At 45.6% G+C, this 13,903-nt stretch overlaps 1 protein-coding gene across 7 annotated transcripts in view; it reads left to right on the top strand.

Moving 5' to 3' along the window:
* The window catches only part of BOD1L1 (biorientation of chromosomes in cell division 1 like 1), a 57,141-nt gene that overhangs the window by 41,587 nt on the left and 1,651 nt on the right, over window positions 1-13,903 (top strand). For 2 of the 7 annotated variants that reach the window (XR_014813624.1, XR_298893.4), the window contains exons 18-26: window positions 590-674; window positions 1,040-1,113; window positions 2,453-2,528; window positions 2,607-2,641; window positions 4,338-4,383; window positions 6,480-6,529; window positions 6,627-6,711; window positions 7,126-7,279; window positions 10,420-10,787. Coding sequence is in view for 4 of the 7 variants with exons in the window: in XM_003128856.6 (XP_003128904.3) it covers window positions 590-674; window positions 1,040-1,113; window positions 2,453-2,528; window positions 2,607-2,641; window positions 4,338-4,383; window positions 6,480-6,529; window positions 6,627-6,711; window positions 7,126-7,279 (605 nt within the window). In the remaining 3 variants the exon portion in view is untranslated. The remainder of the gene's footprint in view (window positions 1-589; window positions 675-1,039; window positions 1,114-2,452; window positions 2,529-2,606; window positions 2,642-4,337; window positions 4,384-6,479; window positions 6,530-6,626; window positions 6,712-7,125; window positions 7,280-10,419; window positions 10,788-13,903) is intronic. The other 5 variants (XM_084973852.1, XM_005656497.4, XM_003128856.6 and 2 more) reach the window with 3 other exon arrangements.

The following is a 13,903-nucleotide window of genomic DNA, read 5'->3' as shown; positions in this document are numbered from 1 at the left end:
TGCTATAAATCAGACCAGCTAGAGTTCCCTGGTGGCTCATTAAGTATCCAGCATTGTCATTGCTGCGGCTCAGGTCCCTGCAGTGGCCCAGGTTCGATCCTGGGTCCTGGAACTTCCACATGCCATGGCTGCAGCCAAAAATAAGAATCAATCAATCAGCCCAGCTGGATACCCAGAATTCTTCTTGACACCTTCTGCATTATCCCTTTCCCCAGTCTTTCAGCCTCCACCACCCAGCAAGGAAAGCAAAATCTGTAAATTCCTTTCAGTTCTTTCTTCGGAGCTTCTCCTGAAAAGTCCAGGGTGAGGGAGAGGAGTGTTTCTGTGTTCCAGGGAAAAACATAATGACCTTGTTGCTTTATAGATGAACCAAATCTCATGCTTTTCTTTTGCTGCCTTCAGAATTTGTATCTTTTTGAATAGTCTCCAGCACAGCAAAATAGTTAACTTTTTAAAAAAAAAATTTCCAACAATCATCTAAAAGACGACTAGGAAATTGTTGAAATAGAAAGGAAAATGTTGGGAGGATAAAGGAAAACAGGGTTGAGTATGAAAAAGAAGCTTCTTGTCTTGTTCAACTTCTCTATAGGAAGAGAACCCTGGAGATTTAGAAGAATTATCTAAAACAAGTTCTGAGACAGACAACACTGCTTCAAGGGCCATGGAAGAAAAAGGTGAGTGATACATCTGCTTAGCTGGATTGCTCCGTGAGGCAACTAATTCCTCAAAGTAGTCAGCATTTCTCTCGCCAGGCTTGGCCAGCTGAAACTGCGGCTTGCTGATCTGCCTTGCCTTGTAACACAGACTGCCGTGCTGACTATCCATAGGGCTCGGGACTCACTTTGAATATGGATCCTGTTCTACCCAAAGCATGCTTCTTACTGGTTAACCACGCTCCAGCTTAGTAACTTTGGTGTCCACCTGAGAATGGAGTCAGTGTGCCTGTGTAATGGGGACAACCTAAGTCGCCTTGGTAGGTGTCCTGGTGAAGAAGCAACTGTGGTCCCCAGCAGTGAATGGGGCTCTGCTCTTTCTACAGATGAGTACAGCAGCAGTGAAGCTGCCGGTGACAAGACAGAGCAGAACGACGACGACAACATAAGATCTCAAGAGGTGAGGAATGTATTTCGTATTTATTTGCTCAGATTTATTTAGGGACTAAAAACAAATAAAATGCATTCAGAGCGCTTACCCAAAGTTCTTAAGTGCTTTTGAAGTAGCTCTCTTTTTTTAGTAGAGTGGGACAGCATTTCGTGCAGTGCACTTTATCACTGTCATTGTGATTAATTTTGTCCTCTGCATCTTTATTTTATACAAACATTTGTATGAGACCTACTTCTGTCGGCCACCTGGGATCAGCCCAGAGCTGTACCTCGGTGTCCTTGTCAATTCCTGACCCAGCAGCTTAGCATGGCCAGGCCAGGCACCAATTCAGGTCAGAGAACAGGGATCTGCTGAACCCTGGAGTCCAGCAGTACAAAATGGGAGCAACAGCAGCAGCAGGGTGTGCAGAAGGCCTGCCGCAAGTGCCACGGGGGCCCCAGTGTGCAAGGCGAAGTCAGGGCTTCCTGGGAGGCTGCAGAAGCGGAAGCAGGCAGCCCTCCAGGCCTGCCTCCTCCAGGCCCCTTGAGATTCACAGAGAGCCCGGCAGGGCACAGCATCGCAGTGACCTGAGACGGAGGCTCAGAAATCAAGGGAAACAATCTGTGCACTGGCCAGATCTTCTCGATAACTGTTGCCAAGTTGGATATGACTATATCCAGTCTGGATACAGCTTTTTAATAGCTCTGTTTGTTTTCAGTAGCCTCCTTTATTTTTTTTTTATAAGGGATCGCATTTGGTCACTAAGACTAAATCAACATTTAAGTGGGCATACGTATTTATTACGGAAGTAAAAGCAGACACTGAGCGGTTACTTCTGTTACCCGTTATCTCATGTTCTCCAGGCTCCGTGTATTCATACCCGAGTTAGCATTGTTTATCAGGTGAGGGAACTGTGCTGACAGAAATGAAGCCCTAAGCCCAAGGTCACATATTTTTAAGAGACAAAGCTGAGATTTGAGATCTCTTAGGAAAACTCTAAATCCTATTTTTTTTTTTTTTTTTTTTTTTTTTTTTTTTTGTCTTTTTGGGGCTGCACCCGCTGCATATGAAGGTTCCCAGGCTTGGGGTCAAATCGGAGCTGCAGCCGCTGGCCTACACAACAGCCACAGCAACTCGGGATCCCAGCCTTATCTGTGACCTACACCATAGCTCATGGCAACCCCAGACCCTTAACCCACTGAGCAAGGCCAGGGATCAAACCCACATCCTCATGGATGCTAGTTGGTTTCATTAACCGCTGAGCCACGATGGAAACTCCTCTAAATCCCATTTTGAGAAAACAAACTATTTATGTAAAGAGGATAAAACTTTTCTGTTGCTTTTTTTTTTTTTTTCCTTTCCCCCTTAGGAAGATCAGCCAATAATTATTAAAAGAAAAAGAGGAAGGCCTCGTAAATACCCGGTAGAAACAGCATTAAAAACAAGTAGGTATTTGGTGTGTTTTCAGATCCCTTGCAAGAAATTTTCAAACCGATTTTCTAAGTGAGATCTTTATTTTTTAGAAGATGACTGCAGAACAGATGCTGGCATTATCACAGTAAGTAATTGCAACAATGAGAACTCTTCACGTGTGTGCTCTTGGCCTGAGAAGCGTATTCTGCCATATTAGTATTCTTAGCTGTCATTTTTTTTAAGTGTTTGAAAAGCTTTAAAAGACTTTCAAACATCGACTTTCAAATAATACTTTCAAATAATACTTTCATTACTGTTAGTTTCATATAAACATATCAGCTGTAATTCCACCTGATTCCATCCTCACCTGTGAGTTTTATTGTATAAAAATTATCTAAACACTTATATTCTTGTCATTCTTGATTAAAATATAGAAAATAGATGTTTTATATGATTTTTTTTTTTTTAATTTTTGTTTTTTAGGGCCTCACCTGCTGCATATGGAAGTTCCCAGGCTAGGGGTCAAATCAGAGCTATAGCTTCGGGCCTACCCCACAGCCACAGCAACACAGGATCTGAGCTGCGTCTGAGATCTACACCAATCTCATAGCAGTGGCAGATCCCAGACCCACTGAGCAAAGCCAGGGGTTGAAAACCACATCCTCATGGATCTTTGTTGGGTTTGTTACCACTGAGCCACAGCGGGAACTCCTGTATAAGTTGTAGATAGCAGCTGTTTTATGGAAACCTCCAGAGTGTCTCACCAATCCCTCCTTTCTGTGGAGTTCCTTTTATCATAGAATATACCTAATTTCAATGCAAGAAAATCAGTGTAAAATTTCTCTGTGTGTGTTTTTTTTTTTTTGGTTTTTGGTTTTGTTTTTTTGGCCACACCCACAACACGTGGCCAGGGATCAATTGCAATGTAGCAATTGCAACCTGTACTACAGCTGTGGCAATGCTGGATCCTTAACCTGTGGTACCACAAGGGAAATTCTTACTTTATCATTTTAACACCTTTTATCTTCGATTCTGAAAGGCGTACCCAACAGAATCATTGCATCAAGATTTTGTTGCATGAGTTTCAATGATAGCATTATTAAGAGGACAAACAGGAGTTCCCACTGTGACATAGGGGGATCAGCGGCATCTCTGGAGCATTGAGATGCCGGTTTTGATCTCTGGCACAGTGGGTTAAGGATCTCGCGTTGCTGCGGCTGCAGTGTAGGTCATAGCTGTGGCTTAGATCTGATTGCTGGCCCAGGAACTCTATATGCCAAGGGGCAGCCAAAAAAGAAAAAAAGAGAACAAACATATGTCTGCAGACCTAACAAAAGCAAATGGGATTCAAGCCTAAGCTCTACCACTTACTCTCAGATCTGTGATACTGGGCTAATCATGTGGCCGCCTCGAGACTCCATTCCCTTGGATATAAAGTTCTGTAACAATGCCTGCATTAATTATCTCACTGGAATTCTTGTAAGACAACAAAACCAAAGAGCCACATGTAAGTGTGTGATTACAGTTGTCAACATGTAAGATGGTTCACCAGAGTGGGGGAATACTAATATTGGGCCTCCCCGTGTCACCCCCAGTGCTCATTCCCCAGTGTGGCAGCAGGGTGGCTTGGAAGAGGCTGTGGCAGCCCCAGTTCTCCTTGTAGAAAGAACCATAGGCATCCATATTGGCTTGGTATACTTAATCAGCTACAGAAAGGAAAGTAGGATTCAAATATTCTGTCCACATAATAGGCAGGGGTCCTAAACCTTTACATTACTGATTGAGCTTCTGCGTGATGATGACAAAATATTGACTCGAATTTTCTGTTTGTTTAAATTTAGGTAGAACAGTCTCCACCTGGCAGCAAACTGAAAGTGATGCAATCAGGTATAGACCTAGAAGCATTGCTCTGTATATGATCTAAGGAAGAGGTGGGGAGCCTGGCTGTGGGGTAGGGTTTTAGAATGTTATTCTTTCTCAGCAAAAATGGGTGGCTTCCTTGATAAAAGCAGCTCTTCTTGTAGCCAGGAGAGACTTAGAACTACCAGCTTTTCCCCTGATCTGAGTCACTCTCAGTTTTGTTAGTCTGGGAAGCCTTCAAAGAGGAGGGTGAAGGCAACAAAAAGAAGAGGGAAGGCAGTGCTGTGTCCAAACCACACTGTACCGGACACGAAAAAGGAGAAATAGATCAGCCTGGGGACTGGGCACTGACCAGGAAAACAGCAATTCAGCCCAAGAGTCTATTGTTGAAAGCAGCCTGCACAGCTTCCAGAGCTAGGATGAAAAAGATAAAATTGTTTCAATGAAGTATTTATGTTCTCACTCCAAGGAGAAAAAAATATTCCAAAAAGTTGATAATGATTACCTTTGAACAGCGAGACAATAGGAACATTTCATGTTTTTGCTGTGGCTTGCATTTTTCAGAATTTTTACAAAGTGTATATATTAATTTTGTGGTTTATATTTTTTTACATAAAAGCAAAAGGAACCACTGTTGGTGTGTTTTAAAGTGTTAACATAAGCAAAAAAAGATGAGCAAGACAGCTATTTTTGATCAAATAAATAGCATGGTCAGATTAAATAGTACATATTCTGATCAGCAAGGTAAAGAAAATATGTAAGTTAAAATTTTTTCCGCATTTAACTCTGTGTGTGATTTTGTGATCATATTTTACTTTTTCTTGCCTCTTTGAAAATTAAGGTTTTGTTATTTTAATGAAAGGAGATTCTGCTTAGGTTTTTGTTTTAACCACTTTTTATTCATAATTATATAATATTTTAAATCCATATGGAAAATCTACTTGAATGCTCTTTAAGGACTATTTTAAGCTATATGATTATGTTTCCAGGTTTTTGTTGTGCAGTCGTTTTCTGAATCTGTGTAATTATGACCAGTTTAATGTTGGATTCACCTCAGTGGCTTTTTTTTTCTTTTTTTATTTGGTTTTTAGTGCCTCCATCTACGTTAGTGTAGTGAATTTTCAGGAAAGGCAGCTACACAGTCATTTTGTCACTAAAAGGTCCACCTTGGGCTTGTTGACTATCTAATCAGCATCCTTATAATTTTAGCTTCAAAGAGTGCCTTGAATTGCACTTCATTTTTTTTTTTAACCAAGATTCATTCCCAGAAAATGATAACATCTACAGGAAGCAAATACATACCATGGTATAAGTATGTGGAGTCGAAGGAATCCCAGCTCCCACCCAACCTGCTAGTTATGTGACTCTGAACAAATTGCCTAAATCAAGTTACCTGATGACGTTTTTCCTACCTTTCAATTCAGTGTGATTTCAGTGAGGTCTGAGTCCTGACCTCCAGTTTCTGCTGGGCCCTAGGGCGCTCCTGAAAGCTCCTGAATAACCTCCCTCTACCCTTTCCAAATTCAGAGCATCTGAGCCAAGAGACTCTGAAGGTGGTCACAGATGAGAAAACGGGGGCCCAGGGAATTTAAGTAATTTGTCTAGGTCCCATAGCTTATTCATGACGGACGAATCTGAAATGCAGACTTGGGTGTCCTGATCTTCATTCTGATTGCTCTCTACTGAGGTATTCCACCTCAACCTCTGCTTGGCGGATGCAAAAAATAGTGATAAATTGTGTAACACTGCTTTTTTCTTCTTGTCTTTTTAAGGCTGCACCCGCTGCGTGTGAAAGTTCCCAGGCTAGGAGTCGAATCAGCTGCAGCCACTGGCCTACACCACAGCCACAGCAACGTGGGATCTGAGCCGCATCTGTGACCTACACCACAGCTCACAGCAACGCCAGATCCTTAACCCACTGAGCAAGGCCAGGGATCGAACCTGTGTCCTCATGGATGCTAGTCAGATTCGTCTCCTCTGAGCCACGACGGGAAGTCCTGTAACTCTACTTTGATTAGCACTGGTACAGTCAGAGTGCAACTCAGTCTGCAATGCAGACTGTTGAAATTTAATTTGACACCAAGAAAGTACTGATGCAGACAGAGGTTTTCCTTTTCTTAAAGATGAGTCCAGTAGAGAACCACCCAGCCTACACGAGCGAACTGGAAGCAATGTAAGTGTTCATTTTCCTATCAAGACGTGTCCTTTGGAAATAAACTTAGTAAATACTCAAATGACCACCCTCTTGACTTTCATTTTATTGTGTCTAGGACGACGGTGAAGAAAAATCTATAGCAAGTGTGCGTCGGAGAGGAAGAAAGCCAAAGCGGTCGCTCACTCTGTCTGAGGACGCCGGTACGCTTGTGGTAGATTCTTAATTACGGAGTCTTATCATTTCAGAATCACTTCGTAAGAGTTTTCCTTTGGACGAGGAACAATCCAGTGGGGTGCAGCTAGTATTGATACTACATAAATACTTGTGAAATGGCTCTAATCCTGTGTCAGAAATGGTATGTCCCAGATGCTTTTCTGAGTACATGCGAATTTTCCACAAATGCTGGCTGTGAACTGCTACGTAAACTCTCCCAAATGTGTTTGAGATTAAGTTAAACAGTTGAGAATCGTAAGTGCTAAAACTAAAAGGAAGTGGAAAACCGCTTCTGCTGCCTCCAAGTCTCTGATAGCCTCTGTTCTGAACCCCGTGGCGCTGTCCTTTGGAAGTGTCTTTGGGAATTGTACAATCCAGGTGTTACCCTCCTATCTGCGCAGAATCCTCAGAGCCAGAGAGAAAACGCCAGAAATCGGTTTCTGAAGCAACTGAGGACAAGAGAGACCAGGAGTCAGATGAGGAAGAGGATGAAGAGGAAGAGGATGAGCCCTCCGGAGCCACCACGAGGTCCAGCACCAGATCAGAGGCTCAGAGGTAACAGGGCAGCAAAGGGTTCCAGAACCCTCACCAGCTCTTCCATCAGGAAACAGCTTCCGGTTTCACGGGATCCCCAGTTCTGCTCACCCTTTCATTTTATCCTCAGCAGAGAGCACATGCTCCCAGCCCCCTGACATTTCAGTTCCTCTTGGAGAGCCCAATTTCCTTCTTAAACTGTTTCCGAGGATCACTTTGGAATCTTTCTTTGTCTTTTGAGGGCCACACCCACAGCATATGGAAGTTCCCAGGCTAGGGGTCCAATTGGAGCTATAGCTGCTGGCCTACACCACAGCCATGGTAACCAGATCCAAGCCACATCTGTGACCTACACCACACCTTGTGACAGTGCCGATCTTTAACCCATTAAGCTAGACTAGGGATTGAACCCGTGTCCCTGTGGATCCTAGTCAGGTTCATTACCCCTGAGCCACAATGGAAACTCCCACTTTGGAATCTTTGCCAGGTTTTAGACACCTGTTTGGTGGAACCTGTTCAGTTCCTTTTTTATTAGACATGAATAGAGGTCTTGGATGCTGTGCTGAGCACCGAGGGTGGAAACGCAGATACACTCAGCACAATCCCTGCATGCAGCGTGCTTGGCTGTGGTGAGAGGAAGCAGCAGGCCCACCTCTATTGTAGATGGTCCATCACGGGAAATCGCCTGCCTGCCGCCACCTTTGACTGACATGCTGATAATTTCTTAGGTTTCCCAAAGTGTGTTCTCCCAGACCCTAGTATAGCCAGAAGCCTCTAGAGAAAAGAGAGCCATGGTCATATGAGTTTGGGGGACACAGGTGGGTTCTCTGCCCTTCTTAGGCCACAGTGTACATTATAATATCAAAAGCTTGTCATAGTCCTAAAGGAAAGATACCCATTTAACTTTATCACGTAATACTTTGTACCTCCCTGCCTTTGTCATCATGTCACTGATTGTTGACATCAATGTTCCTTTCCCCACAGCACATTTGGAGAAATGTTGCATCCCTTTACAGTTTTATGACTTCTGAAGCATGAATGTTTTCCTTTTTTTTTTTTTTTTGTCTTTTTAGGGCCACACTTGCAGCATATGGAGGTTCCCAGGCTAGGGGGTCTAATCGGAGCAGTAGCCACTGGCCTTTGCCACAGCTCATGGCAACGCCAAATCCTTAACCCACTGAGCAAGGCCAGGGATCAAACCCACAACCTCATGGTTCCCAGTTGGATTCGTTTCCACTGCGCCATGATGGGAACTCCTATTTTCCATTTTTAATGTGATTCACAGAGTATTAATCTTGGTATCATCTTCCATAATTCCATTATCCAAGATTAATCAAAATGTCCAAGAATATTTATTGCAAGAGTATCACTTTCCGGAATTCCCATCATAGCTCAGCAGGTTAAGAACCCAACTAGTATCCTTGAAGAGGCAGGTTCAATCCTTGGCCTCACTCAGTGGGTTAAGGATTCAGCATTCCCGAGAGCTGTGGTGTAGGTCATAGACACAGCTCGGATCTGGTGTTGCTGCGGCTGTGGTGTAGGCCAGCAGCTATAGCTCCAATTTGACCCCTAGCCTGGGGATGTCCATATGCCACAGGTTCAGCTGTTAAAAAAAAGAAAGAAAAAGAATATCACTTATTAACACATACCACTATAGTATAATAATAATTGTTACATTTGCATAAAGACTTAAAATTAGCCTTTTTCTAATTCCTCTAGAGTTTGCTGGTGGCCTAGCAGTTAAGGACTGTGTTGTCACTGTTGTGGCTTGGGTTTGATACCTGGTCCATTGATTTCCACATGCTGCAGGCCCAGCCAAAAAGAAACTCAGTCTTTCTAACTCCTCTAAACTTGTACAATATTAGCCATTTGTGCCATGGTTTAGTTTCTCCAAGAATCAGATTTTAGAGCCAAAAGACCTTAGGAGCCAACAGGGCTACAGGTAAGGTGGTGGCCTCACAGTTAAGTTAAGTGGGGCAGCTCAGATAAATAGAAGTCCCAGAATCAGGATTCCTGCTGATAGAGGAGGGTGGAGTGCATTTGGATACGGACACCCCACCAGCACCACCGCCTCCCTCTGTAAGTCGTGGGCAGATCACCCAGAACAGTGGAGCCCAACTCAGTTCCATAGGCTTTCTAGGCATCTCCAAGTGAATGTCTAAAAGTAGCCGACAGATTTGCCTTTTAAAATTCATTCTTCAGGAGTTCCAGTTGTGGCTCAGCAGGTTAAGAAACCAACTAGTATTCATGAGGATGCAGGTCTGATCCCTGGCCTCTCTCAGTGGGTTAAGGACCTGGTGTTACTATGAGCTGCCATGTAGGTCCCTGATGCAGCTCAGATCCTGTGTTAGTCTGGCTGTGGTGTAGGCCAGCAGCTGTAGCTCCGATTCGACCCCTAGCCTGGGAACTTCCACATGCCTCGGGTGCAACCGTAAGAGAGAAAAAAAAAAGATCGTTCTTCTAAAATAAATCACATTTGACTTTTGGTTCCATAATTACCTGGATTATCAGTGCTGCTCCTTAACACAGTTTAGGAGCTTGTGATTTACGAATGGGTTCTTTTTCCTTCATTTAGACTCCTTGGCCTTGGGCGACTGGTTGCAGGGCTCTGGGTGTCTACAATCTCACAGATTCTCAGGGTCAGGTGGGGTCTCAGTGGGTCAGTGCCACTGTGTCCCATCAGTGCTTCTGTCACAGCGCCAGCGGCTCTGTCTGCTTCTGCTGCTGCCTCGGGGAGGGGAAGGCTGCCCCTCCTGGCCTCCCTTCTGTGTTCAGTGAATGCTGGCCTCCCTGCTTCCACCCTCCGAGCCTCCGTGCGACTTGCCCTTTAACACTGGAGGGCAGTTCTGAGGCTTCTCTTCCTGTGCTGAGCCCCCTCATCATCCTGTCTCTGCTCAGTGTATCTACACTCTCTTTAGGAAGCAGGTGCGCTCACGAATCCCGAAGAGGACTGTCCCCTTGCTTTCGAGGGATTGTGCCCCGCACACCAGCTCAGCACCTCCTTTTCCTCCTGAGTCAGGTCTCCTCTCACCTGATACTTGTGCAGTTGACTGTTGGGACCAGTTACGGAGCCTTGGCATTCAGCTTTGGAAATTGTACTTTCATCAGTCTTGGCCCCTTATTCTGCTCTGGTGAGCCAATATATTTTCTGTTTATCACAGATTCATCTTCCTCTAAGTCACAAGATACCGTCCCTCACAGAGAAAGCAAAGCTAGAATCATGCAAGCCGAGTTAGGCTGGGTGACCTGAAGATCTCCTTACCAGTAATGGTCCAGAAAAGCAAGCAGCTTCCTACTTTGAGTCCCCATTCTCTGACCTGGCTGCCAGGGGCCTCGGCCTTTCTAGAGTCCCAGGACTAGAGTGCCCTGTGTTTCTACTGTCTGTTTTGGAAAGCATCGTAAGCCATCTACATGTGCAGCATTCAAACTTGGCAGCCCAGAAACAGTTTCTCCTAGAAATTGCCAAAAATTAGCAGAAGAGAAGTGATCTACTTGTGAGAAAGTTAGTAAAATCTCCCCCATTAAGAAGGTAAGTCTCTGCTTACACTTCACGTTGCTTTTTATTTTTTTTTTTTTTTTATTTTTTTTTTTTTTGCCTTTTTGCCTTTTCTTGAGCTGCTCCCGCAGCATATGGAGGTTCCCAGGCTAGGGGTCGAATCAGAGCTATAGCCGCTGGTCTACGCCAGAGCCACAGCAACACGGGATCCGAGCCGCGTCTGCGACCTACACCACAGCTCACGGCAACCCCGGATCGTTAACCCACTGAGCAAGGCCAGGGACCGAACCCACAACCTCATGGTTCCTAGTCGGATTCATTAACCACTCTGCCACGACAGGAACTCCACTTGACGTTGCTTTTAACCCCTGAGACTCTTTTTGGTGCAACATTACTTAAATCTAAGTTTCTTTAAGATTTTTGTCTTACCAAATAACGGTCTTTGGGAATCGCTTGGTTTCCCAGAGGGAAGCCTGCTCCAGACACAGTGGGAACAGCTGAGAAAGGGGCCTTGCCTGTCTGCCCCGCCTCACAGTGCTCCTGCACAGGCTTCACCCTGACACTTGTGAGCCTTACCTGCCAGCATCTGCCTGCCAGGACCAAAGGCGGGGCCTGCTTCCACCCCGAGGGGTCACAGATCTGACTGCTCAGTTAACTCAGTGCAGCCCAGTCAAGCAGGTGACAGCACAGAATTGCTTGTGGTTTGCTCAGAGCGTTGGAGAGAAGATGAGGTAGCAGGAAAGCACCCGCTGGAGGCCTGGCCACTGGCCCGCTTGCCCCTTCAGCACCCCTGGTTCCTCTCCCTCTTCTTCCACAGGTTGTACCCAGTCCTGCTCCTTGCCTTTGCTTGTGCTAGTTCTTTTTTTTTTTTTTTTTTCCTTTTCTGTTTTTTCAGGGCCACACTTGTGGCACATGGAAGTTCCCAGGCTAGGGGTCGAATCAGAGAGGTACAGCTACAGGCCTTGTCATCGCCACAGCCACAGCAACGTGGGATCCAAGTCGAGTCTGCAGCTCACAGCAACCCCCGATCCCCGACCCACTGACTGAGGCCAGGGATTGATCCTGCGTCCTCATGGATACTAGTTGGATTCGTTTTGCTGCACCACAACAGAAACTCCCTTTTTTTTTTTTTTACTTTTTTGGCTGCCTGGCGACTTATGGAGCTCCCGGGCCAGAGATCAGGTCCAAGCCCCAGTTCCTATCCAAGCTGCAGCTGTGGCAACACCTGATCTTTAGCACACTGTGCCGGGCCAGGGATTGAACCCGCATCGCAGCGTTCCCAAGATGCTGCCAATCCCATTGCACCACAACGGGAGCTCCATGCTAGTTCTTTGTCAAGGAGCACCCTCACCACCTACTCCCAGTCAGCCAGGTCCTTCCCTCCTGCACACCCACCCATTCAGCACCGCCCCACCCGCTCAGTCCATCCTCAGCACCATCCTGCTGCTCTTCCGGTCAGGGCTGTGCAGTTGACTTACGCCATTGCTTTGGATGTGTTAGTTTCGTTTCCCTCTCTGAGTTTCCTTCTTTCCTTGACATCAGGGACTTTTCTTACCTTCTGCACATTATAGCAGCAAAAAAAAAAAAAAAAAAAAAGCCTCTTCACAGTATATGGATGCTATTTTGGTGTCTCTTATCACATTGGACCTCAGAGCACACTTGTATGTATGCGTTCTTATCCCCATGCTGTATGAGGGAAGCAGCCTGAAGGGCCAGGCCCCTTTCATAGGGATCGTTCCATTCATCCTCATTAAGTAAAATGCAGTGCTTCTCTTTATATGTGAGGAGGAGAATCTCAGAAAGGCCTGGTTCGTTATTTGTCAAAATTAATTGTGCAGACCAATCACAGAGGCTCTTGCTAAGACGCAGGCTCTGCTTCTGTAGGTCGGGGTGAACTGGAGAGTCTGCATTTCTAACAAGCCCCCAGGTGGCGTCTGTGCCTCTGGTCACAGGCCACCCTCTGGGTGGAAAGAAAGAGCTTGCCTGGGTGACCTAGCAGGCTCACCTAGCTAGAAGCACCCTGCACTAAGCTATTCTCTGCTGCGTGGCATCTGGCACAGCGCCGCACACCCCCTACTCCTCAGCACATAGCTGCTTGTTTATTATGACTCTGCCTGGACACGGTTTCAAGTGGAATATTAGCAGCCGCTTTTTAGCCATTCTCAAGACTTACATAGATGATACGCCGAAACTACAAAATATACAATAATACTTGATTTCTTTACTTCTTGCTGTTAAAGGAACAATAAGCAAAACATGTCCTCCCATCAGTAAAGTCCCATTTCTCCCTATCCTGCAATGTTGGTTTTCCAGTGTCTTCAGTCATTGATAGCATTTACTGCCTGCTTACACATGGTGGGCGCTGTACTGGGCACTGGAGAAAGGAAAATGAATCAACTCAGCAGCTGCGCTGGAGAAGCAGCCTGTCCGCTAAGGGGACGTATGTGTACCTGCCTTTCAGACTTGGACAGCAACCCCCAATAAGAATGCATTTGTGATACTGCCACCGTCTTGGAAACAAAGTTTTCATGAGCCAAACTTAATAGATATGATACCGGTGGTATTTTCTATTGTGTTCTCTTCATACATTGTTTGAAAATAGTAGCTGTAACCTGCAGTTTGAAAAACACCAGTGGATACATTAACAAGGGGAAGGGCTGTGGTGAAGACACAAAGTACGGTGGCATTTCTGAAGAGCAGCTTGTTCCGTAATGAGAAAGGCTTCCAGAAGGGGTTGCTTTTGAACTGGGGCTTCAGAATGAGGTCTGCCAGTGGGAGGTGTGGGGATTCCAAAAAACAGTTACCTGCCGAGGTGTGATGGTGTGGAGAACACGTTTGGGGAAGGGGCTGCCTCGGCAGGACTGTAGTGCAGGACGGGGAGAGGTCCAGGGCAGGTGGAGAAGGGCTCTGCATACTGTGTCCTGGTGATCTGTCCCGATGGCATCAGTGATCCAAGCGATAGAGACAGACGAGATGGTGACATTGACTCGATGAACTTAGTCTCCAACAAGTCATTGTAATGGCAGAATGGAGAGCAGGGCTAGGCTGCTGGCTGTTGACTTCTTTATCGTACAGGTAGAAGAACTGGGGCCTAGAGAAGAAGGTGGGTTTGGCCAAGGTCCACACCTAGAGTGAGCAGGACAGAGCTG

This window comes from Sus scrofa, chromosome 8 (assembly GCF_054392235.1).
Source record: "Sus scrofa isolate SSC_HxYL_T2T_F1_AM1 chromosome 8, Sscrofa_HxYL_maternal_Yorkshire_Landrace_v2.0, whole genome shotgun sequence".
Taxonomy (NCBI): domain Eukaryota; kingdom Metazoa; phylum Chordata; class Mammalia; order Artiodactyla; family Suidae; genus Sus; species Sus scrofa.
The sequence above is the reverse complement of the archived record's forward strand: the minus strand, read 5'-3'. Positions and strand labels throughout refer to the sequence as shown.